We start from the raw sequence: 26,376 nt of genomic DNA, 5'->3' as shown, positions 1-26,376 counted from the left end.
TAAAAAACCGTGCATGGAGCCCAAAACAAGGGAAAACTTTGCAACATGTTCAGGCTGCTGTACAAGCTGCTCTGCTATTGGGCCACATGTTCCAGCAGATCCAATGGCACTTGAAGTGATATTTGTCAGTGGCAGATAGGGATTCCACTTGGGGACTTTTTGGTTGGCCCTTATAGTCAATCATAGTGCATACCCTTATGATTTTGAAGCAAAACCCCGAGAGCCTCTGCAGATAACTACTCCACTTTGGAGAAATAGTTTTTAGCTGCTTGCTGTTGGGCTTTAGTAAAGACTGTACACCTAACCATGGGCCACAAAGTTACTATGAGACCTGAGATGCTCATGATGAAGTGGATATTGCCTCCCCACCCATAATTTTGTCCATGCACAGCAGCACTCCAGTAGCAAACGGAAGTGGTATATAAAATTACTCTTTAGCAGACCCTGAGGGCAAAGGTAAATTACATAAAGAAGTGGCTCAAATGTTTATGGCCCCCACTACTTCTATATTACTTCCTTTCTCCCAGCTTCTATCTACTGCCTCATGGAGAGTTCTCTACAGTCAGTTGAGTGAAGAAGAGAAAACTTGGGCCTGGTTTACAGATGGTTCTGCTTGATATGCAGGCACACTTAAAAGTGGACAGTTTTACTGCAACCTCTTTGTGGGGCATCTCTGAAGGACAGTGATGAAGGGGAATCTTTCCACTGGACAGAACTCTGAGCAGTGAACATGTTTGTTATTTTTACTTTGAAAGAGAAATGGCTAGAGGTGTGAGTGTGCCTATACCAATTCATAGACTGTAGCCAATGGTTTAGATGGGTGAGCAGAGACTTGGAAGGCACATGATTGGAAAATTCGTGAAAAAGAGGTCCGGGGAAGACATATGTGGGTAGGCCTCTTTGAATGGGCAAAACCTCCCACAAAAAACTGAAGGTATTTGTGTCCCATGTGAATGCTCACCAAAGAGTGACCTCGGCAGAGGAGGATTTTTATAATCAAGTGGATAAGATGACCTGTTCTGTGGATAGCAGTCAGCCACTTTCCTCAGCCACTCCTGTCATTGTTCAAGGGGCTCATGAACAAAGTGGCCATGCTGATAGGGATGGAATTTATGCATGGGCTCAGAAACATCGACTTCCACTTACCAAGGAGGACCCACTGCTACATCCACTGCTGAGTGTTCAATCTGTCAGCAGCAGAAACCATCACTGAGTCTCTGATATGACACCATTTCCAGAGGTGATCAAGCCAGATATTTGGTGGCAGCTTGATTACATTCGACCACCTCCATCATAGAGGGGACAGCCCTTTATTCTTACTGGAACAAACACATTGGATATGGATTTGTCTTCCCACCACACAGTGTTTCTGCCAAAACTACCATCTGTTGACTTACAGAATGCCTTATTCACTACAATGTGTTCCAAAGAGCACTGCTTCTGATCATGGAACTCATTTCATAGCACTTGAAATGTGGCAGTGGGGCCATACTCATGGAATTAACTACTCTTACCATGTTCCTCATCATCCTGAAGCAGCTGAGTTGATAGAACCATGGAATGGCCTTATGAAGACTCAATTACAGCACCATCTGGGAGGCAATACTTTGCAAGACTGGGGCATGTTCTCCAGGAATTTGTATATACCCTAAATCAGCATCCAATACATGGTACTATTCCTCCCATAGCCAAAATTCATGGGTCCAGGAATCAAGGGGTGGAAACGGGAGTGGCACCACTACTATTACAGTAGTTATCCACTAGCAAAATTTTTGCTTTCTGTCTCTGCAACCTTATGTTCTGCTGATCTCCAGGTCTTAGTTCCAAATGCTTCCACCAGGAGATACAACAATGACTCCACAGAACTTGTAGTTAAGACTGTCACCTTGCCACTTTGGGCTCCTCATGCCTCTGAATCACTAGGCAATGAAGGGAGATACTTTACTGGCTAAAGTGATTGATCTTGATTACTAAGGAGAAATTGGGCTCTACTACAAAATGGAGATAAGGAAGAGCATGTATGGAATACAGTAGATCCCTTAGGGCATCTCTTAGTACTACCACCCTTGTGATTAAAAATCAATGTAAAACTATAATAACTCAATTCGGCGGGACTACTAATGTCTCAGACCTTTCAGGACTGAAGGTTTGAGTCATTCTATCAGGCAAAGAACCAGAACCAGCTGAGGTGCTTGCTAAGGACAAAGGGAATATGGAATAGACAGCGGAATGAGGTAGTTATGGATACCAGTTATGACCATGTGAACAGTTGCAGAAATGAGGGCTATAAGTGTTATAAGTATATACCCCTTATTTTGTTATGAATATGTTTGTGTGTATATTTATGCCAAATACCCTTTCCCCCCTCTGTTATCCCCTCATAGAACATAAGATGCATTAATAACAATTAACTTTACATGGTAGCATTCATGTTACAGGATATCAAGAAGAGTGACTCAAAGACTTTGCATTCTCTTATGGTGAAAAAACACATTTTTCAGTTGTACAATGACTTTGTTATTGTCTTTATTTGGAGATATGTGTATGGATACCAATTGGACAAGAGGGGGACAGTGATGGTTCATTTTATGTATCATCTTGGCTAGTTTATTGTATCCAGCTATTTAATCAAACACTTATCGAGGTGTTGCTGTGATGATTGATGTATTGTAGAGGTAGTTAAAATATGCAATCAGTTGACTTGAAGTAAAGAGTACCTTTGATAACGTGGGTGAGCTTCATCAATTAGTTGCAGGATGTAAGAGTGAAAACTGAGATTTCCTGGAGGAGGAAATTCTGCCTCAAGGCTGAGGTGTCACATTCTGACAAATTTCCACCCTGCTGGTTTGCCCTAGATTTCCAACTCAAGACTTCAACATCAACTCTTCTTGAGTTTACAGCCTACTGGCCTGCTACAGATTTCAGACATGCCAGACCCCACAATCACATGTGCCAGTTCCTTAAAATAAATCATATATATATATATATATATGTATGTATATATGTATATATATGTATATGTATGTATGTATGTGTATATGTGTGTGCTCTGTGTGTCTGTGTGTGTGTGTATATATATATATATATATATATATATATATATATATATATATATATATATATATATATTCTGTTTCTCTGGAGAACCCTGATGGATGTAATTGTGGAAGGGTAATTTTAAGTAAGATGATTAGGAAAGGTGACATTTGAGTATCATTTATGTTTCCAATAATAGTTCATGCTTTTTTTTACCGTTTAAAAACAATTTCTTTATTATTTTTATTTATTTGTTAAACTTTCATTTTTTGATAGTGTAGAATCACAGTTTTGTTGATCTTTTCAAAGACCTAGATTTTGCTCTTTTTTTCAAAATTTTCAATTTTGTTGATTTCTGCTCTTATCTTTTTTTTTTTTTTTTTTGTGGTACGCGGGCCTCTCACTGTTGTGGCCTCTCCCATTGCGGAGCACATGCTCCGGACGCGCAGGCTCAGTGGCCATGGCTCACGGGCCCAGCCGCTCCGTGGCATGTGGGATCTTCCCAGACTGGGGCACGAACCCATGTCCCCTGCATCGGCAGGCGGACCCTCAAACGCTGCGTCATCAGGGAAGCCCTCTGTTCTTATTTTTATTATTTCCTTCCTTCTTACTTTGTTTGGGTTTGTTTTTTTCTTCTTTTTCTAGTTTCCTGAGTTAGAAATAAGATTATTGTTCTAAAACCTTTCCTGTTTTCTAATTTAAGCATTTAGTGCTATAAATTTCCCTCTTAGCACTTTAACTGCCATCCCAGATATTTTGGTATTTTGTATTTTCACTTGCATTTAGCTCTTTTTTTCCTTTCAAGACTTCCTTTTTGACCCATGAATTATTTAGAAGTGTCTTTAATTTCCACATTTCATGATTTTCCTCTTGTCTTTCTGTTACTGACTCCTAGTTTGATTCCATTGTGGTCAGAGAACACACTGTAGAATTTCAATTCTTTTATTTTATGAAATATTTATTTATTTATTTGGCTGCATTGGGTCTTAGTTGCATCACATGGGATCTTCGTTGTGGCATGCGGGATTTTTCGTTGTGGCACACAGGCTCTTCATTGCAGTACGTGGGCTTCTCTCTAGTTGTGCTTCATTGGCTAGAGCTCACAGGCTCAGTAGTTGCAGCATGCGGGCTCTCTAGTTATAGTGCGTAGGCTATGGAGTGCATGGGCTCAGTAGTTGCGGTGTGGGGGTTCTCTAGTTGTAGCACGCAGGCTCCAGAGTACATGGGCTCAGTAGGTAGGCGGGCTCCCTAGTTGTGGCACATGGGCTCTAGAGCGTGCAGGCTCAGTAGTTGTGGCACACAGGCTTAGTTGCCCTGCGGCATGTGGGATCTTAGTTCCTCGACCAGGGATTGAACCCATGTCCCTTGCATTGGAAGGCGGATTCTTAACCACTGGACCACCAGGGAAGTCCTCAATTCTTTTAAATTTGTTGTTTATTTTATGGTATGGTCTATCGTGATGAACGTTCCATAAGCACTTAAAAAATGTGTATTCTGCTGTTTTGGGGTAGAGTATCTTATATATGCTAATTAAGTTGGTTGATAGTGTTGATTGGTACTTCTATATCCCTACTGATTTTCAGTGTAGTAAATAGTTCTATCAATTGCTGAGAGTGAGATATGGAAGTTCCTAACTACAATTGTAGATTTGTCTATTTCCCATTTTACCTCTATAAATTTTTGCTTTGTGAATTCTGGGGCTTAGTTTTTTTGATGTGTACACTTTTAGGATTATTAAATATTCTTGGTGGATTGATCTTTTTATTATATGTAAAGGTTTTATTTGTATCTAGTAATAGACTTTTCTCTGAAGTTTACTTTATCTGACATTATGTAGGCACTTCTGCTCTTTTTAAAAATTAATGTTTACATGGTATATCTCTCTCCATCTTTTTTTTCCCAACTTAATCCATATCATTAAATTTGAAGTGAGTTTCTTGTAGCCAGTACATAGTTGGGTTGTGTTTTTGATTTTTAAAAAAATTTACTTGTCCAATCTTTGCCTTTTGAGTGGTGTGTTTAGAACATTTAAATTTAAGATGATTATTGATTTGTTAATGCTTAAGTCTATCATTTTATTGTTTATTTTCTGTTCATTTCCACTGTTTCTTGTTCTTCCGTATCTCTCTTATTGTCTTCCTGTGAGTTACTTGACCAATTTTTACAATTCTATCTTTATTTATAGTTCCTTGGGGTGTATTACTTTCTATAGCCTTCTTAGTGATTGCTCTGGGTATTACAATATACATTTATGACTTATTACAATTTGCTGATATCAGGGTTTTACCACCTCATTTGTGGTGTGGAAATCCTACTTCCATTTAGGTCCTTGTACCCTCCTCACTTTAAAATATTATTGAGTGGCAGATGGATTTGTAATTTTTTGTTTCATTCATCATGTATGGTATGGGCTGAATTGTGTTTCTTCAAAAGATATGTTAAAATACTAACCCCTAGCTCCTCAGTATGTGACACTATTCAGAAATAGGGTAATTGAGATGGGGTCAAACCAGAGGCTGGACACTTATTCCAATCTGACTGGTGTCCTTATAAGAAGAGAAGAGACACAGAGACAGAGACACACACAGGGAGAGCTCCACATGATGATGGCAGCAGGAATTGAAGCACCATGGCTACAAGCCAAATACTGCCAAAGATTGTCAGCCATCAATATCTAGGTAGGGGAAAGGAAGGATTCTCCCCTATGGGTTTCAGACGGAGCAAGTCCCTGCCAACACCTTGATTTTGGACTTCTAGCCTCCAGAACTGTGAGATAATAATTTCTGTTTTTTCCAAGCCACACAATTTGTAGTACTTTGTTATAATAGCCTTAGGAAATTGATACTGATTTTGGTAATGGGAAGTGAGGTGCTGCTATAAAAAAAATACCTAAATATGTAGAAATGGCTTTGAAATTGGGTAATAGAGGCTGGAAGAATTTTGAGGTGCTTGGTTTTAAAAAACAACCTAGATTGCATCGAAGAGATAGTTGGTAGAAATATGAACATTAAAGGTGCTTCTGGTGAGGACTTAGAAGGAAATAATGAACAAGTTATTGGACACTGAAGGAAAGGTGATTGTTGTTATAAAGTGGCAGAAAACTTGTCTGAATCATATTCTGACATTGAATGGAAAGTAAACTTGTAAGTAGTGAACTTGGATATTTAGCTGAGGAGATTTCCAAGCAAAATGTGGAAGGTGAGGCCTGGTTTCTCCTTTCTGTTTATTGTTAAATGCATGCAGAAAGAGATAAATTGTGGAATGAGCTCTTAAGCAGAAAGAAACCAGACAAATAACAGAAATAAAAGGTATCCAAATTGGAAAAGAAGAAAAACGGTCACCATTTGCAGATGACACAATTAATATATATAGAAAACCCCAAAGACTCCAACAAAAAACTATTAGAACTAATAAATGAATTCAGTAAAGTTGCAGAATACAATTAATATACAGAAATCTGTTGCTTTTCTATACACTAATAATGAACTATCAGAAGGAGAAAGGAAGAAAACAATCCCATTTATAATTACATCAGAAAGAGTAAAATAACTAGAATAAACTTAACCAAGGAAGTGAAAGACTTATACTCTCAAAACTATAAAATATTGATGAAGGAAATTAAAGCTGATACAAGGGAATGGAAAGATATCCCTTGCTCTTGGATAGGAAGAATTAATATTGTTAAAATGTCCATACTACCCAAGGTAATCTACAGATTTAATGCAATCCCTATCAAAATACCCATGACACTTTTCACAGAACTAGAACAAATAATCATAAACTTCATATGTAACCACAAAAAATCCCAAATTGGCAAAGCAATCTTGAGGAAAAAAAATAACTAAGCTGGAAATATTATGCTCCCAGATTTCAGATTATACTACAAAGCTACAATAATCAAAACAACATGGTACTGGCACAAAAGCAGACACATAGATCAATGGAACAGATTTGAGAGCCCAGAAATAAATCCACGTGCTTATGGTCAATTAATCTATGACAAAGGAGGCAAGAATATACAATGGAGAAAAGACAGTCTCTTCAGTACATGGTAGTGGGAAAACTGGATAGCTACATGTGAAAGAATGAAATTAGAACATTTTCTCACACCATATTCAAAAATAAACTAAAAACGGATTAAAGACCTAAATGTAAGTCCTGAAACCATAAAAATCCTAGAAGAAAACAGGTGGAACACTCTCTGACATAAATCATAGCAATATTTTTTTGATCTGTCTCCTAAAGCAAAGGAAATGGAAGCAAAAATAAACAAATGGGACCTAATTAAACTTGAAAAGCTTTTCCACAACAAAGGAAACAATTGACAAAGCAAAAAGACAATCTATTGAATGGGAGAAAATATTTGCAAATTATATGACCTAAAAGGGGTTTATATCCAACATATATAAACAGCTCATACAACTCAATATCAAAAAAAAAACAAACAACCCATTTAAAAAATGGGCAGAAGACCTGAACAGACATTTTTCCAAAGAAGATATACAGATGGCCAACAGCCATATGAAAAGATGCTCAACATCTCTAATCATCAGAGAAATGCAAATCCAAACCACAATGAGCTATAGTGGTAATTTTATTACCACTATTATCAATATAAAACCACCTGCTATATCCCAATATCAAACACCATTATTTGTATGATCAGTATTAATCACAGCAGTATTACTTCTGTTATCATTACCTGTGCTAGCAGCCGGAATCACTATACTACTAACTGACCAAAACCTAAACACAACCTGTCAGAATGGCTATCACCAAAAAGTCCACAAATAACAAATGTGGTTCCTCAAAATCTAAAAATAGAATGACCATTTGATTTCCCAATTCCACTTCTTCGTATATATTCAAAGAAAACGAAAATGCTAATTTGAAAATATATGTGCACCCCAATGTTCATAGCAGTGTTATTTACAATAGCCAGGATATGGAAGCAACCGAAGCGTTCATCAACAGATGAATGGATAAAGATTATATATTATATATATATATATCACAATGGAATATTGCTCAGCCATAAAGAAGAATGAAAATCTGCCATTTACAACAATGTAGGTGGACCTAGAGGGTATTATGCTAAGTGAAATAAGTCAGACAGAGAAAGACAAATATTCTGTGTTATCACATATGTGGAACTAAAAAAAAAAAACAAACCAAAGACAAAGTGAGGTCTGTCTGCATTTTATGTGTGTGTGTTCATGAAAGGCTTTTTTTTTTTTTTTTTTGCCGTACGCGGGCCTCTCACTGTTGTGGCCTCTCCTGTTGCGGAGCATAGGCTCCGGACACGCAGGCTCAGTGGCCATGGCTCATGGGCCCAGCCGCTCCGCGGCATGTGGGATCTTCCCGGACCGGGGCACAAACCCGTGTCCCCTGCATTGGCAGGCGGACTCTCAACCACTGTGCCACCAGGGAAGCCCCATGAAAGGCTTGTTGATTCAAAGTTGGTATAATTCTGACAAAAGATGGAAAGTATTTTTATTTAATGGCTAAAATAATATCAAAATGTGGCAGTAGCATAACAGATTATCTCACATACCTGCCCATTTTGAAACTAATTATGGTCTTTCTGATGATTTTAAAATTTGAAATATTTCAAAAATTGTACAGTCCAACTCTCAATATTTTGTATTGTACTCTCAAATTTGTATAATTAAAATTCCTATAAAATGTGACCAAATTGGAACACATGAAGCATTGCTCTCTGACCTCATCTCTACTCCTTTCCAACCACACTGGCCATCTTCTAGTTCCTTAAGTACTGCAGGCTTCTCTCTGCCAAAGGTCCTTTGTATGTGGTGTTTCTGGGAAATCCCCCACTCTCATCTCCATATTCCTCTTCACCTAGGTCAATCCTACTCATTCTTAGGGTGCAAGTCTCAGTATCAGGTCAGGTTTCTTTGTCAGTGTTTCTCATGAAACTATGTTACTTTCCTTCAGAGCTCTTATCGGTTTTAAATCATATGTTCATAATCAAAGCGATTTTTATACTAATGTAAGTTTTATGAGGAGAAAGTCAAAGTCCCATTTTGCTCACCATTGGCATCCTCAGTACCTAGCATAGTTCCTGGCACACAGTAGGTGCTCAGAAATAATTTGTTAAATTAATTAATTGATTAATGAACAAGTGTCCATAGTTGCTTCAGTAATTTCTAATTTTGCCACAGCAGCCCAGATAATGGGTTTTAAATTAAAAGGAAGGGCCCTGCAGTATCATAATAGCTAATATTTATTGAGTATCTTATATATGTACCAGCCACTATTTTAAATGCTTTATATGCATTATCTCATTTAATTATTCCCCAAATCCTGTGAGATAGGCACCATAATTATTCCCATTTTACTGATGGAGAAATTGAGGTAAGTCTTATTGTTAACAAGATGAGACGATTGAATTCAATCCCAGGCAGTCTACTTCACATTCCATGCTCTTAAATGCTAAGCCATCTAGCCCAACCTCTTCATTTTCCAGATGGGGAAACTGAGGCCCAGAAGAGAAGTGACTTGTTTTTCTTACAACCAATTTAGTGGCAAAACCAGGAATATAACCCAAGTATCTTGATTAATAATTTATAACTTTTAACTACTTCATTCTGCTATTGATAATAAATGAACTCTAATAGAACTATTACACACATGCAATTATAAAACATGTTATTATGTTTAATATAATGACTCTTTTAATTTCATTTTGAAAAATGGCATCTTTCTCCAAAAAAGATCAAAGCCTTTTTGAGACAGGAGTTTACTAATTTTCTTAGTTTTTAGCCTAATAAAAAAAATACTTGGGGGTAAAATGCTGGAGTGATTTCTAAGGAATCAAAATTAAGAACCTTTAAGAAAATACCTGTACACACCTGTTAAAAAATAGCAGATGTTAAGTATTACCTGACTGCCCGCTTGGTCCCAAGATTTCACAAGTGTGATCTTTAATCCATGATAAGTCTATGGGAGTGATAGTCTTTTTTAAAATAATTAATTCATTAATTTTTGGCTACGTTGGGTCTTCATTGCTGCATGTCGGCTTTCTCTAGTTGCGGCAAGCGGGGGCTACTCTTCGTTGCGGTGCTCAGGCTTCTCATTGCGGTGGCTTCTCTTGTTGCAGAGCACGAGCTCTAGGTGCGCGGGCTTCAGTAGTTGTGGCTCACGGGCCCTAGAGTGCAGGATCAGTAGTTGTGGCACACAGGCTTAGTTGCTCCGCGGCATGTGGGATCTTCCTGGACCAGGGCTCGAACCCATGTGCCCTGCATTGGCAGGTGGATCCTTAACCACTGCGCCACCAGGGAAGTCCCAGTGATAGTCTTGTTATACTAGTTTTTTTCTTTTTTCTTTTGGCAGAGACTCTGGGATACAGAGATATCAAAATAATTTGTCATGAATTTAGCAGCTAGTAAGTGGTGGATCTCGGCTCATTCTCAACTCCAATTCCAAAATAGGGGGTAGGGTGGAAGGTGAGATATTGATTACTAGGAGTGGCATTTTGTGACATTAGTCCCTCCATAACAATGCATGGAAGTTTTTTTTCTTCTCGGGTGCTTAAGGGCAGCAAATCATTATAGGCATACCTCGTTTTATTGAGCTTCGCTTTTCGCACTTTGAAGATATTGCATTTTTTACAAATTGAATGTTTGTGGCAACCCTGCATTGAGCAAGTCTATGGACACCATTTTTCCAACAGCATTTGTTCACTTTGTGCCTCTGTGTCACAATTTGGTAATTCTTGTAATATTTCAAACTTTTTCATTATCATATTTGTTATGGTGATCTGTGATCACTGATTAATGATGTTACTCTTATGATGGTTAGCATTTTTAAATTAAGGTATGTACATTGTTTTTTGGTAAACATAATGCTATTGCACACTTAATAGATGGCAGTATAGTTAAACATAGCTTTTATATGCACTGGGAAGGCAAAAAATTCTTGTGACTTGGTTTAGTGTGATATTTACTTTATTGCAGTGGTCTGGAACTGAGTCTGCAATATCTCTGAGGTATACCTGTAGTTACTTTATGTGTGATTATTAAACTTAAACTGACCAGTGGGTGTTTTTCTTTTTAAATTATTAAATTGTACCTTTCTGCTTCATCTGTGAGCCCCTAGAAGACAAGGTATGTTCTTTATACAGCTGACACAGGGGTTGAGGCACCGACCCGCTTCCCAGTTGAAACTCCATATGTAACTTTACAGTGGGCCCTCTGTATCCGCGGTTCTGCATCTGTGGACTCAACCAACCTCCGATCCTATAGTACTGTAGTATCTCCTACTGAAAAAAATCCACATATAAATGGACCTACACAGTTCAAACCCATGTTGTTCAAGAGTCAACTGTATTTAATTTCTTTTGTTTTCTTATCATCTAGTACAATATCTGACACAGAGTCAAATATTTATTGAATAATTGTTAATGTCAGTATTAATATTTATATCATATTTTTGAAGTGGTATAGGCAATATAGTTTATGCTGGAAATAAGTGTCTTGAGTTAGAGACATGGGCTTGGACGGGACAAGCACAGAGGGCTTTGTCAGCTCTGGTGAAAAGTCTTTGAAGGCTATTCATTGTGTGATCTTGAGGAAGTTTACTTCACCTCTCTGGGTCCCAAGTTTCTTAAATGTAAAATAGAGAAAATGCCTCTCTTGCAGAATTGTTGTGAGAAATGATAATTCATGTAAAGTGCCTTGCACATAATAGACAATAAATAAATGATAGTTATTTTCTTGGGTCAGTGGAGAGGAGGAGATAGACTAAAACTCCATTATGATGCGAGGAAGATGTTTTGGAGAATTCATGTCCCTAATACAGAAGTTCCTAACCTGTGAATCTTCTGAAATTATATGAAAACTTTTGAGTATGCTCATTTTCAGGGGGCAAAGACCCATTGATTTCATTAGATTCTTAAAGTGGTATGTGGCCTGAAAAATTTAATAACTACAACTCCAATTATTTTAAATAGAATACTGTATTAAAGCAGTGTGATAATCACTTCTCTCCCAAATTAAGTCCATTTAAAGCCCAACTCCAAGGCAGATCAAATGTCTTTAGACAAAGGACTTGCCATCTTCCCCTTAAGCTCTGGTACTATCTCAACTTTGGCCAAGAGGGAAAAGAAGAAATGTGAAACTACTGGGAAAAGAATGGAACCACTTATCTGCTCCAACCATGCCATTAATTTAGTTCAAGAGGAATTTTTCTCTAGGGCCACGTTCTCTAGGATACACCTCTGAATCCTTAACAGAGTGAAGAATATACACTTGTGATATCCATCACACAGGGAACTCAGAAGTTGGGAAAAACAAAACCTCATAACATTAGAGGGGTCCAATTCTGGGGGCTTTAACTGCTCTGCCCCTCATGCTCTATCATCCCCCACTTCTTTAATCCAGCAACTCCAAATCTCTTTTTACTCTTTAAAGTAATAGCTTCAGAGGTTGTTTTCAGTCTTTCATAGTCCCTGGTGAAGAGAAAAAGACAATATAGTGCATTTTAAATAAAGGATTGTCTGATTGTCTTTTGGTGTTAAAATGATCTTCTGTGAATTGATAATGAAAAGTTTTATTTTTTAAAATGTCTTTACTTAGCAAAATAAAAAGCTGGTGAGTATAGAGACTCCCTTCTCCTTTTCTTTTTCCATATTTAAAAATTTCCCAGGTGTGAAATCTAAGTCTGGAAATCACTGAATTAGGACAATGTTGCAATAGTTCAGGTGAAATACCATGAAAACTTGAATTAAGGCAGTGTCAATGGGAGGGGGTGCATAGAAAGGCAGGAGAATTGAGAGTGGCCAATTGGATGTGAGGATAGAAGAGAAAGGAATTGCTGGTGAACCTTGCTCTCTGGCTTGGGTCACTAATTGGATGAATGGCAGCACCATTAACTGAGCTAGAACACACTCAGAGGATAAAGGGACTTTGAAATGATCTTGAATAGATAGGTCTGAAGAACTTGCAGAATGTCCAAGTGGAGATAACCAGCCTATAACTGAAATATAGCACAGGAACTCAGGAGAGGTTTGTGAAAATCTAGGTGGTAGTTGAAGTGGCGGAAGTGAATGAGATCATCAAGTGAGAATAGAGGGCCACTTTCTCATACACATTTTTCAATTTCTTTTTTTTAATATATATATTTATTTATTTTTGGTTGTGTTGGGTCTGTTGCTGCACAAGGGCTTTCTCTAGTTGTGGCGAGCGGGGGCTACTCTTTGTTGCAGTGTGCAGGCTTCTCATTGCAGTGGCTTCTCTTGCTGCGGAGCACGGGCTCTAAGCACGCGAGCTTCAGTAGTTGCATCATGCGGGCTCAGTAGTTGCAGAACATGGGCTCTAGGGTGTGTGGGCTTCAGTAGTTGTGATGCACGGGCTCAGTAGTTGTGGCTCTTGATCTCTAGAGTGCAGGCTTAGTAGTTGTGGCCCATTGGCTTAGTTGCTCCGTGGCATGTGGGATCTTCCCAGACCAGGGATCAAACTCGTGTCCCCTGCATTAGCAAGTGGATTCTCAACCACTGTGCTGCCAGGGAAGTCCCTTTTCAATTTCTTTGAGTAATGATATTTAAAACCAAAGAAGTGGCTGTTGGCTTGTGTGTGCCACAATGACCTTCTTGTGGTTAGCCAGGGCTCTAGGTTCTCATGGGTGGCTCACGTGGACTGGGTACTTGGAAGCAAAGTCCAGTTTGTCTAGACACAGCCAACATTAAAATACTGAGCACAGTGAGGCTAGAACTTGAGAAAATCCCATTAAAGGATATTATGGAAAATCTGACATCTTTTGGATAACAGGCAAATTAAAATTTATTACTTTTCAATAAACAGCTTTGACACTTGGAGAGGACTGCATGTCTGCAGAATCTGTCTGGATCACAAAACAAGGACATCATTTGTTCTAAGTCCTTTGAAGACTGGACACACTAGAACATGATCCCCCAATTTGAGGGGCAGCAAAAATCCTCTGCACAAAACTCTAGCCCAGTGCTTCTCAAATGTTCACATGCATGCAAATCACCTAGGAATCTTGTTAAAGTTCACATTCTGATTCAGTAGAATTGTTGTAGGGCCTGAGATTCAACATTCCTAACGAGTTCCCAGATGATGGTAATGCTGATGTTCCTACTCAAAGTGTTACTCAAAGTGTGGTTAGAACCTTCTACGGCAATTTTACATTGATCAGTGGACTTGTGTTAAACAGGGTACCAAGTTTTTGCAATTATTTTCTTTATCCCTATGTTATGTTTGTTTTCAAATGTAATTTTACATGTTGAATTGAGTACATGAGAGCTTTTATTTTGCATATCTTTTTAAATTTCACTTTAAAAATCATTCTTATTGTGTTTTATAATAGTATTAGTTTGTGATGGATTGGAGGAAAAAATTGATCCCTCACCACAGATAGTTTGAGAAACACTGCTCTAGACAATGAAGAACTTTTTATTTGGGACATAGAATTTAATTAGAAATGGATGGTTTCTGTTACATATGATTCTAAAGCAGTATTTTAAACTTTTCTTTTTTATTTATTCCATAAACAATAACAAAACTCAGCTAGGTAACATTATGACAGTTTCACCATACACTCAATCACAAATATTTAAAACCTTTGCAACAGGAACAACAAAACCAGAGGTGTTACAAGAATAATTTACAAGAAAATCTATAAAACAGCAAGAAGCTCACAAATGTTCATTTTCTTTTGCACAAGATCACTACACTCTTCCACAACATGTTTTGTGTTACAAAATTCCCAACAAAGTGTATTTTTTCTTTGTATTGTGGTTTCTAAAACCAGAAACTTTGAAGTAAATATCCTTTTATTAGCACCTAGTGGTGCAGAAAAAGGAAAATTCTCACATACAGACACTTCACAGCACTTTTCTAAGAAAAATATACACTTACAAAATATGTTACAAATTGGCACACTTAAAAATATACAAGATTTTGTAGGCGTCTTAAGAGTGATCCTTAAGCTTTATTCAATTGACTCTACAGATTATTTATAAAGCTTAACTCTAAAAGAAAAAGGCAAATAATTTCCTAACATTTTAAAGTTGCAGTGTCATATGTCAAACAGAAACTTAGGTTACATTCATAAAAAGGACCTCTAACACTTTCATTTTAAATTTTCTTAAATGCTTAAGGGGCTTGGGAAAGGAGAAAAAAATGGGGATAATCATTTTATTTAGCACCATAAATCAGTAACTTACTAAAGAGGTGCATTCAGTTTTATGAAAATTAAATTAAGGACTAGTACATTCAAAACTCTGTAGGCAGCAAACTCTAGTCAGTGCTACAAGTATCCCAGTAGAGCATCTCAAGCTTTCTACCCTCCTTCACTGGGAGTCAAAAACAAAAGGCCTCTTCTAGTTTTCATTCTAAGCCTTTTCTTTTGTGTTGTAAAACTAGACATCTCTCAAGGAGGCAAAATGATTTAAATATCTCCTTTCTTCTCTTTGAAGGGGATGTCTTTCTAAGACTCAGAAACCACTGAGCCTGCTAGATGCATAGACATCCTTTCCATCTCATGTTTACTCAGATACCAATTTTAAAGCCTCATTCACACCTTAAACTTTGTACTAACTCTCTGTTTTACATTGTCCTTCTCCAATGTTTTACCTCTTAGTTATTATTCTGAAACCAAGAGTACGTCTCAAGTATCATGTAGCTGCAATAGGAGCTCTGCTTCATGACTGTAGCTACTGTTTAATGCTCTGAGTGAAAAATGTGCCTTAAAGCCTGAGTACTGCCATCAAAATAATACCATGCTGGCTGAGGACCCTCAAGCTGATGACAGTGTTTCCCAAGTTAAACAGTCCACCTAAAATCTTTTCTCTCTTATTTGGGTCCTTGAGAAACCTTTACAAAATCCCAGGCCTACACTGTGTTGACAAGATCCCTATTTGTTACTAAAAATATTTGATTTTGGTACTAAATCTTCCAAACATGATGGGCTTAGTGAATTTTATGATTAGAAAATGAATTTCATATTAGTGTTATTTCATATAAAGGACATACTCCTGTAGTGATGGTTAGTCACTTAAAAAATCTCTAAATGAATACAAAAACTCCTTAAATTAGATAATTTCTCAACAATACAGGAGAAAACATATACTTCTCGTTCTAGCAATAGTTAGGACTAGCTAGTGCTCCATTCTCTTCAGCGCAGAAACTTAGCTCTCTGTAAATCTTGGAACTGTTCTGAGAGCATCTGTAAATTGAAGATGTAGCAGATCTGCATTAGACTGGTTCAGCTTGGTAAGAGCAAGCTTGGTTAAGAGGTCCTTGGATATGGTTTTTCTCCTTTAGGCAGTAAATGCTAATTAGAACTCACTAAAATGGAAATTCACTACAACTGCAGAACCTCACATAATAGGACAAAGGATGCTAGCCAGAGTTGTTTACAGCTTGTGAGCATCCTTTATGCTTCTCTGTCTTTTATACACACTTACCCCCCCATCCCGCCTGCACACATACAGATGCTTCCCAGCAAGAAAAAATGTCAGAGAAGGTGAAAGTTGTCACAACGCCCACCTAGCACCAAGGACTTCAGGGAGATGGCTAAAGAAGTGATGGTCAAGGTAGTGTTGGAGGTTTGAAAACATTTAGGAAAAGGTAAGGCCTTAACACATAATTGCACAAAGTAACAAGTCAGAAGAGAAAGCAGGGAAGAAGCAGCATGTGAAGAAGCTGGTATATGAGACACTGGAGAGGCCACTGGTTCAAGCCAGTTATCACAGACCAAACATAACGCCCAAAGTCTTGAAGAACCTTGGTCAAGGCCACTGTTTCAGCACCCTGCTCCACATAGTCCAGCAACTAACCAGGGCAGAAAGGGATCAGATCTATTCTTATAGATCTTCAAGGAAAAGGAGTTTCCAATTTTCCTTAGTCATGCAATATAATTCTGCATGTGTGTGTGCATGTGTGTGTGCATGTTTAAAATTAGATTTGAAAGTAACCAAGGCAATTAAAAGTAATTAAGAGTGAGAAGGTTTCCCTCTGAACTTCTGGAAGAAAGTAGCCTGGCTAAGGTTCTTATAGTCTGACACTTTGGGGAGGTGGAATATAAGATTATAAAAGAAGAAAAATTCTAAGATCAAGAATTGAAATTAAGTAAGGAGAATACGGGAGAATACCATTCCCAGGAAAGTAAGATTAAATGAGAGTCTGTTGGGGAGGAATTCATAGGAAGCAGCTTCTCAGAGGGAAGAGGTTAGAAGGGAGTGGCAATCAGGGATTTCAGACCAAGGAAAATTCCATATAGCTGACTTGAGATATCAATGATAGGGCAAAACACTACTTTTCTATCACTGGTCCTCACTCTACTAAGGCAGCTGGTTGAATAAGGGAGCTACAAAAAGATAGGCCTACTATGTTGTTACAGGAAGAAAATGAATTGTGAGAGCAGAGACAGGACCAACAAAGCTCTAAAAACCGAAGAACTCGGAACATAATGTACTGAGAGTGATATTAAGTGCAATTAAGAGAATAATCATCTTCTGCCTTATCCTGTTGCTCATTTCTCAAACTCAGCTTCCTGTTACATTTTGGTACAAAATGATCGGTTACAACTCACTAATTTAATCTTAAAAACATATAATGAACTGTAGGCCAAGAAAAAAGGTACTTTAAAATGGCAATTCTCTTTGGAGAAAGGGATGAACCATGTCCTAGAATTGGCTCCTAGTGGGCTCCATAGGAGCAACTGAAAGAGTATCCATTCCAAAGGACTCATGATAGCAAGTTCTGACAAGGAAATTGTTTATTTCCAAGAGTTTCAGGCTGTCCTTCTATCCCACCTCACCCCATTCTCCAAAGCTGAACTGATACTGAGAAAAACTGGGACAACTGCTCCCATATTTATTTTTATAAAACACATTGTTCTCATGGAACATTTTCTTTATTCCTTATTTGACTGCCACCTTTGATTACATAGAGCGCACTCCATTCCTGTAAGCTAACAGGTGACTTTGAGATCTGGAGTCTTGGGGATCACAGTACAGGCAGAGTTGGTTATTCCAAGCTAAATTCAGCTGCAAAACAGAAAAATAAAAAACAAAACAAAACAAAGACCAGTTCCTAGGAACCAGCCATAGCATTTAGTAAAAACAGCTAGCTATCAGAGTGGAGAAATAGAAGAAAATGTTCCAGTTTGGTTATTTTCCCTTTTGGATGGCTGCTGTAGAGCAGGAGACATGTTGCACCCGGTGCCTTTACATTAAGTAATTTTCCAGGACTCACCACACACAAAGCCTAGGAATAGGCCTGAAGCAGCCTCATGAAATGCTCTTCACTCACTTGTCCCCACAGACATACACAATCACACCATCAAGAACACAGGCTTGTTCATTATACTACCTAGTAGTAAGTAGTAGAGCTGGCTGGTAAAAGGAATCATGGACTGGGAAGTGTGTATACTTATATATATGACAGGCTTCCTTCCATTTCTCTCTGACTACTTTCAAATGTTGCTTCTCTGTTTGTGAATATATTTAGGTGGCAATGACTAGGTAGGTTCATATTTTGCTTAAATTTTTCCTTTTGAAACATCTTCCCTTTTTTTAAAAATTCCCTTTTCCCCCACCCACTTATTCTCCACCCTCCCACCCGCAGCCTATATATTCACAAGTTAATAGGTTAGTAACAATATTAGTAAGAATAGTAAGAGTAACAACAACAACAACCAACAATATTAATAATATGAATCCCCTATATCTCTATAGCACTTTACGATCTACAAAGCGCTTTCACATCCATTATCTCATCTGTGCCATAATGCATCAGTCATCAGACACACAGGCCTTCAACTGTGCAAGGAAAATAGACCAAATGTTAGAAGTCAAGTGGTGAATAAAGGGGAAGAAAAAGCTAGTCGTGAGGGATGCTGAAGCTGTGAAATATTTTAAAAAGGGAAAGGGCTTGAATAAAAAAGTGTGATTTCAAAAATTTATATTAAAGATTGGGAATTAAGTTTAGTGTGTGGCATCAAATACTAGTTATCCTCAGACTAAGTATATATGGCCCCAATTAGTTGTTATCACAAATTGTTCAGCTTATCGAATGTGATTCATAGGTGTCAAACTGAGATGCCTTAACATTTTCTTTAAATGGCATTGGCATTGCAAGATTAAACACTTAACACTAAAGCCATGATATGAGTGCACTTTTGACAAAACTGGAATAAAACATTTAGGAAACTACTTAAATAAAAGCAATCTATGTACTTCATTTATCTTAGTGTTAATTTTATAGCTATTTTATAATTTATCCCAGACTATTATAAAATATATAAAACTGAGATATAAAGTATCAGCAATATAACTTTGCACTTTAAATAATTTTCAGCTACAGATTTTGCTTTTAGAAAACAAACTTTAAAGCAGCTGTTTTGTTTCCTTGTAAAAGTTTCTGTAAATGCATATACTTGGGTCCCTGATGGACTTAGCTGTTGTGACTTCCAGACTTTTCCAACACTTTAACCCTTATACAATGGAACAAACAAACCTTTATTGTGCCTTGTTTAATGGTTCATGTTTCCATACAGGACAGTAGAATTTAAATTTTTAAAATAATGTATGTATGCTTATATATATATATATATATAAAAACTTAATTAATGAGCTTTAAACTGTGGGGTGAATCTGTGAGATGAGGTAAGGAAATTTGGCACATTTCAAACAGTATCCTTTACGTTTTGGTAAATTGTGTAACACAACATATTTTTCCACTGTGATCTACAGGTGCTATCCACATAAGTGGGGGTGGTTAATAGCAAGAATCACTGGAATGTTTCTAGTAAATTAACAGGGACAAGCTCCCCAAATACTCACAACCAAATGTTGATATAGAAGTAAAAATATATACAATACAGTCACTTTTTTTGTAGTTTGGCACAATGTTTTACTTCCTTTCCCCTTGGGTAAACAGTGCATAAACTACTTTGTGCAACTGTATGACTTCTAAAGTCTTTTACATAGAACATCAGATTAAAGTTTGCTTCCAAAGACTTATTCCCACACTTTAAAATTCTTTTCTTTAAGCACTTACATGTCAACATACATACCACAAGGCATATTTTGAAAGAAATAAAACACAAACATCAAATGTCTTTCTGGAAAATGGGAGTCTCTTCTTCAAACACAGGTAAAACCCAAAATGCTGTTTCTGCTTTTAGGAGATTGTAGTCGGAATCCCTGCAGAAAAACCAAACAATTTATGCCATCTTAGTTAGCTTTAGTGTATGTCCCACGAAGGGATCATACAATCTAAATTTGTTTACATCATACTAGATGCCGTACGATGCAGAAAAAGATACAAATAGCAGGGGCCACTAGAAAGCACTTCTAATTGCCATATGATGAGATTTTGTTTTCCAAATTATGCTCTTTTTGCTTAAATGATCTTGGCATTTTTGTCTATATAACTTTTAAATTCTGTTATTCAAATATTTTCTCACTGCAAAGCCCTTCCCTTCCCCAAGTCATTCAAGAGCATATTTTAGTTGTATTTTCTCAGTAAGTAAAAACTAATGCTGACTAGCAGAAAAAGTAGCCTTGTCAGAATTTATCCCTAGTCAAGCCACTACAATATTGCCCAATCTTTTGTGTGGCTTAGAGGTATAGGGATTTTCATGCACTTTTTTTCTTTCCATTTTCATTTGAAAAAGAAGGGAATGGGACAGTTTCTTTCATGCAAACTGCTTTCAAGAGGGAAAAAAATGAGGGACTGCGGGCTTAGCAGAGTAGGAAAGCTAAGGGTGCATCATCTCAGCCATTTTGGTGCAGTATTACCTCAGTTTTTCAAAAGAAGCTGTCCCAGCCTCATCCTTGTGGACCTGTTCTCGCTCCATACGCTTTCCCTTACACTTCTCATCTCTCAGGGCCTTGGAGCTGGTTTTGTGACGATATAACTTTTTGTGTGTCGGTCCATTATTGCCTAAAGTGCTCAGGTTATTATACTTTTTATCAAAGAAGGCAGAGCGAGAGTCCTCGTTATAACCAGGCATGCTTGCACGACCAGGATCACCTATCGCTGCTTTCCCATTGCTTTTACTCACACCCTTGATGGACCGGTGATTCTTAGTGGCTCCTGGAGAGCCACTGTTGGCCTTTTTCTTAGATTCCTGTGGTGTCCCAGCCAATATCTTGAGGGTTTTTAATTTTAGACTATTGGACTCAGGGGAGTAGAATATATTGGGGTCTCCATGGTGCTCCATGGGTTCGCAAAGGGGCTCTATGGAGGCCATCATGAATCTCTGCACATCTGCCATACCAGAGGCAATGTTGGACAAGATATAAGAAGGCTCCTGAAATTCCCGTTGATCATCATCCAGAAGGTTGTTGGTGTTGGTGCCCATGCTCATGTCACTCCAGCCTGGGCTGCTCTCCTTCCCTAAAGACCAATCTCCAGAAAGTCCCTTCTGACTTGGCATCTTCATAGAGGCCACAGGGCCACTATGTTGGATACATTCAGCCAAAGTCTTCCCTGTGGAGGATATGCTGTTGATTTGGCCTCCTCCACGACCGATGCCAATTTGCATTTTCTCTCCATTGACTGCAGCCATGAATTTCCCTTTCTTTGTTGACTTAGGGACTTGGCGGGAGGCTTTGCCAGGTGGTTTTTCAATCCCTTTGTTGTTGGCTTTGGGGTTTTTTTTCCTGTTGTTTTTCTGAGAAGAGCTTTGGTTCGTAGCCCCACTCTTGTTGGGTGAACTTTTCTTTCTTGATTTTGACACCTTGTTGTTGGTACCCATTTGACCAGATGGATCATTAAACGCTGATAAGCAAGGGGCTTTTTGGAGCAGGCTGACAGAATCCTCATCATTGAACATATGGAACTGAAACTGATGGTTATTTAAAGTAAATCCATCATCCACTTGGACCTGACGTGAAAGGGTACTGCAGTCCCATTTGATTTTTTCCATATTGCCCAGTATTCCTGGGACACCCTCTTGGAACCCCTTTAGTGTTCCTAGTGTCTTGATATTCTCACATCTGGTAATCTGAGGGGAAAGACTGGGGGTGTCAGGTGGGGACACCTCTGAGAGGGAAGAGTGGCGGAATTTGTCAGGAGTGAAGTTGGAGATATCCAGGAGGTCAGTGGACTCCTTTAGTGGTGCTATTTCATCAATGCTCTGCTGGATCACCAGCTTGGGGCTGCAATGGGCCAGGAAGTCATCAGTGATATCATCATCACCATCCTTTTCGCAAGACTTCAAGCTTAAGGAGCAATAATTGCTTGAGTTGACAGAGAGTGGGGCCATGGAATCAAAGCTAAAGAGCCGCCCATCATCCATATTCACTGGACCCTGCTGGAAAGGAAAGCAGATCTCTCCATTATTAAAGTGACATAATTGATAAGAGTCATCAGATGAGAGCTGGGTGTCTTGCACAGAGGCATACAGGACCTTGTTGCAACTACTGCCACCACTGTTGAGGCAGATCGGATTGTATGTTGTAGCTGTGAGGTTATTTTCCATGGAAACTACTTGGGAGACTCCAAATTCACATGATTGGTTTGGAGCTATCTCCCTTGAGACTGCAGCCATGAATTCCTGGGAGCCAGAAGTAGGTTTGTTGGGCCACACATTTCCATAGTTGCTTGATTCCATTTTGAAGTTTTGGGATGATTGAAGCAGCTCAGACTCAGAAGGCGAGGAAAGCACACAGTCCTGGGCAGGCTGGAGAGGTACAAATGATTTTTCTGTTTGAGTGAGGCTGACTTCATTTTGCTCTGGAGAATGCTGAGTGAAGTATGAAATGCCAGTATTATTTGACAAGTCAGAAGCATCTAACAATGTCTGCAAGTACCCTCCAGGGATAACAGGTATATTGTTGGCAACATGAGCAGATGATAGAGGCATTTCAGAAGAGCAAGTGGTTGATAGGAAAGTAGAGTTCTTAGCAACCTTTGTCTCATGAAATTCAGATAGATGTGAATCACTTGAGGTCCCAGGAGTAGCTTCATTCTTTGAATTAGCCTTGGAAGATTGGTCTCCCAAAAGAGGGGTCATTTGAACAACTGGCTTGCTTTCTTGCCCAGCTTTGATTTTCTTGGATTTTAACCTGGCTTCACTTTTAAATTTGATTTTGTTGAGCACTTTCCTCTCTGGCCCCTTAAATTGTGCATCTTGGGCTTTGACTTTCACTGAGTCAGGGCCTGTGATGTCATTTAAATGTGATCCATTTGCACAGCCGGGGGCAGCCAGAGGTGCTGACTTCAGTGTACCTTTCAGGCCTCCATCTTCTTTACGACTACTAGCTTGCCTCTCATCATTGCAGAATGAAACCTGCTTACCACTTGCTGAAGTTTCCATGGATGGGATTCTTTGAATCCTGTGCCTGTTGCCAAGTTTAGATTTTCGTTTGCGAGCAGGTGGCAGGAATGACACCTCAAAGCTACCTGGTTCAAAGCTTTGCTTTTGGCATAAGGGTGTTTTGTTGGAGTCTGAATTGCTGTTTCTCTGCTTTTTCTTCTTTTGCCAGAAGCCCTTCAAGGGGGCCAGCTTGGTATATTTGTTGAGCTGCGTCTCACTCAAATTCACTGTTGTCTCACTGGCATCCACCCTGCCCAACTTCACCAGCATGTTCTTCTCACCTTTAAAACGATTGATGATGATATATTTGATAATAACAGGGGGCTCCTTACGAGTTACTTTTCTTCTCTTTTTGGGACACCATTCATCATCATCTTCCTCTTTACAGCCACCTGGCAACCATTCCTTCCTCTCATTTACTTTTTCACCCTCTAGTGAATCAACATCATATAGATAATCTTCACTATACCTGACTTTTCTCTTGGCTCGCAGCCCATAATTCTGCTGGGAGGAGGAGCTGCCAGAATTAGTGTCCCGAGCCATATAGCGGCTACAGTCCTTGATCTCCCCCATGGCATCATAAGAGACCTCAATGAAGGAACTGTCATCACTAAAATTCCCTGATGCCTCCAAGGAATTGGCAAGATGGCCCTGCTTTGGATTCTTAAATTGCCCTACTTCAGGTCCACTGCATGGTTTATTTAAGGCAGATTTTTCTCCATTATCCTCTGCATCTTTTTTCTCTACACCTTTGTCTTCCTGGCCTTCTTCTTTGCCTTTCTTCTTGTCCAAGTTTTTATCTTCCTCCCCCCAGATAATGCTCACATCAGGGACCTTGAATTGGGAAAGATCACTGCTCTGCTTCAGGACCCCACTCTTAGACTCCCGCTTGGGGCAGGTAGTGAAGACACTGGGAAAAAAGTTGAATTGGGCATCCTCCTGCATCAAAAGGGTGGTTTTGTCTCGAACGTTGTCCTGGAAGGATTCATATCGAATTTTCAGGGAGCAGACATCACTGCCCAGTGTTGACTCATCATCATCGAACATGTAGTTATCCACATCTTCTTCAGAGAACAGGTTGACAGACAGCTCATTCTTAGAACAGAGGTCAAGCAGTTCAATCTTACTCTCACTAATAAAAGTCTCAAAGTAACCCCAATCCTGATTGGAATTTGCCAGCAAAGCCTCTTCCGTATTGCACTTATCTAATAGTAATGCCTCATAATAACTTTTCTGAGCTGGGTCCTCCAAGTCAATGTCAGGTTTCTCGGCTTCTCGTCTATCTCCTGCCCTTGATTTGTGCAGTGGGAAGCCTAGGAGCTGGTCTGAGAGCAGCTGCTCTCCGTATTTCATGTTTTCTCCAGCATTAATACACTGAATCCCTATATCAGAGACTGCACAAGTTTCATAATCCCTATTTAGATCACTGACTTTTAGACTGATCCCTGGCTCAGGATCTACTGCATCCTTGGATTCCATGAAGCAGCCCAAGCAAGTCCGGCTTGGCTGCATGAGGCACTCCCCATTCAGAGCTGACATGCCTGCAGGCTCCATTATGGCAAATGGAGCTTTCTCACACTCATTGGGCAGTGACCATGTGTTCAGGCCTTTTGCAACACCAGATGTAAGGGAGATGGCATTCACAGAAGCACTATTAGCAGCATGCTCAGGTGCTTCAATCAGGCCCAAAGGAGAGGGAGGGCTCTGCATACAGGGCTTCTTAGAGGGCAAAGGCAGGAGACCTCTGGGATACATCAGGTTCTCTTTTTGAGTCACCAGTATAGGCTGGATTTGTGTAGCAGCTTCTAGAGCTTCAAATGACTTCACTGCCACATCCTGGTCCTCTGAATCTAGAGAAAAGGGGAAAAATGACAGAAATAAAGTTAAAGGTATTAGAGCAGACTCATTAACTCTCTTTCCCTTGATCAGTTTCTGGTACTTGATCTTATGATATAAAATCTAAGCTTCAGCTTCTCTAACTTTAGAAGTAGAAACTACAGAGTTAAAGAACAACCTTGATTTTATATTGAACATTCATGTGAGTGAAAAATAATATTTTTTTAGGTTCAGCTTTTTCTTCAGACACACACAACACTCTCCTCAGAAATGAGGAAAAAATTGGATTGCTTGATCAACTGGAAAGTCAAAGCTTTCAGGGTGGGTAAATGATGAGATGGGATATATTCATGGTTTTGAACTATGAAGCATAGTCCTATCCTTCAGACCTCACCTATGTTTTGGAAGCTCCTACTGTGTCTAAACATTCCAAACTTCATATCAGAGCATATTTCTAATTCACCAGGAATTTAGAGGAACTTAAATATCCATTTGATAGAGATGATTTGGGAGAGCAAAGGGGTTGGATTCGATACCTCTTAGAGACCCTTCTAGTCCAGTTAGAGATCTGGTGGAATAAAGTTTAGGACTAACTCCTACCTCAGAGGCATCCTAGACTTAACTTGCCCCAACTCTGTGGATACCGTAAATCTATAGTACTAACAAAGGACTACTGGGAGAGATAATACATACCACAATTAAATTCCCTTACCATTTTCCTTGACCCCATTAATCATAGTGTTTTCTCCGTTGGCTGAGGCAACAACAGCCTTATCTTGTTGGTTATCCATGAATGGAACCTCTTATTGTTTCATTCCAAGTCCAAATGCTGTCCAACCTGCACATTTCAAATACATAATATCAGTCATCAAATTTTCTTCTCTGTTTTAAGCTCATTTCAGCTAGAGAGGTTTTAAAAGGTTCACTGGAATTTACCTATTTCCAGACTGGCTTCATAGCCACTATTGTTTTTGTTTCATAGTTTATACCTACCATATAAGTCAATTTGGAAACTCACACTTCATTCATACATTCTAGATCCTTCTGTCCCCTCTAGGCTACCATACCATTCAAAACTGAAATCTGAGGAAGCAGACAAACATCTTCTTCCAGATAGTAATACATTTAACCTAATCATGACCATCCAATTAGGAAGGACGCAAAGTAGAGCCCAGACTAACCTGAGACAAG

General features: G+C 38.8%; 1 protein-coding gene across 1 annotated transcript; it reads right to left on the bottom strand.

Moving 5' to 3' along the window:
* Positions 1-20,133: 20,133 nt before the first annotated feature.
* On the bottom strand, positions 20,134-25,976 carry NEXMIF (neurite extension and migration factor; the record flags this gene model as incomplete). The annotated part of the gene is made up of 3 exons (XM_081222020.1): positions 20,134-20,227; positions 20,825-25,199; positions 25,898-25,976. The coding sequence occupies 3 exons, from the start codon at positions 25,974-25,976 to the stop codon at positions 20,134-20,136; spliced, it is 4,548 nt and encodes a 1,515-aa protein (XP_081078146.1).
* Between the last annotated feature and the right edge of the window lie 400 nt (positions 25,977-26,376).

Source organism: Mesoplodon bidens, assembly GCF_964165515.1.
Source record: "Mesoplodon bidens genome assembly, chromosome: X".
NCBI lineage: Eukaryota > Metazoa > Chordata > Mammalia > Artiodactyla > Ziphiidae > Mesoplodon > Mesoplodon bidens.
Note: the sequence above shows the minus strand (reverse complement) of the source record. Positions and strands in the feature narration are given on the sequence as shown.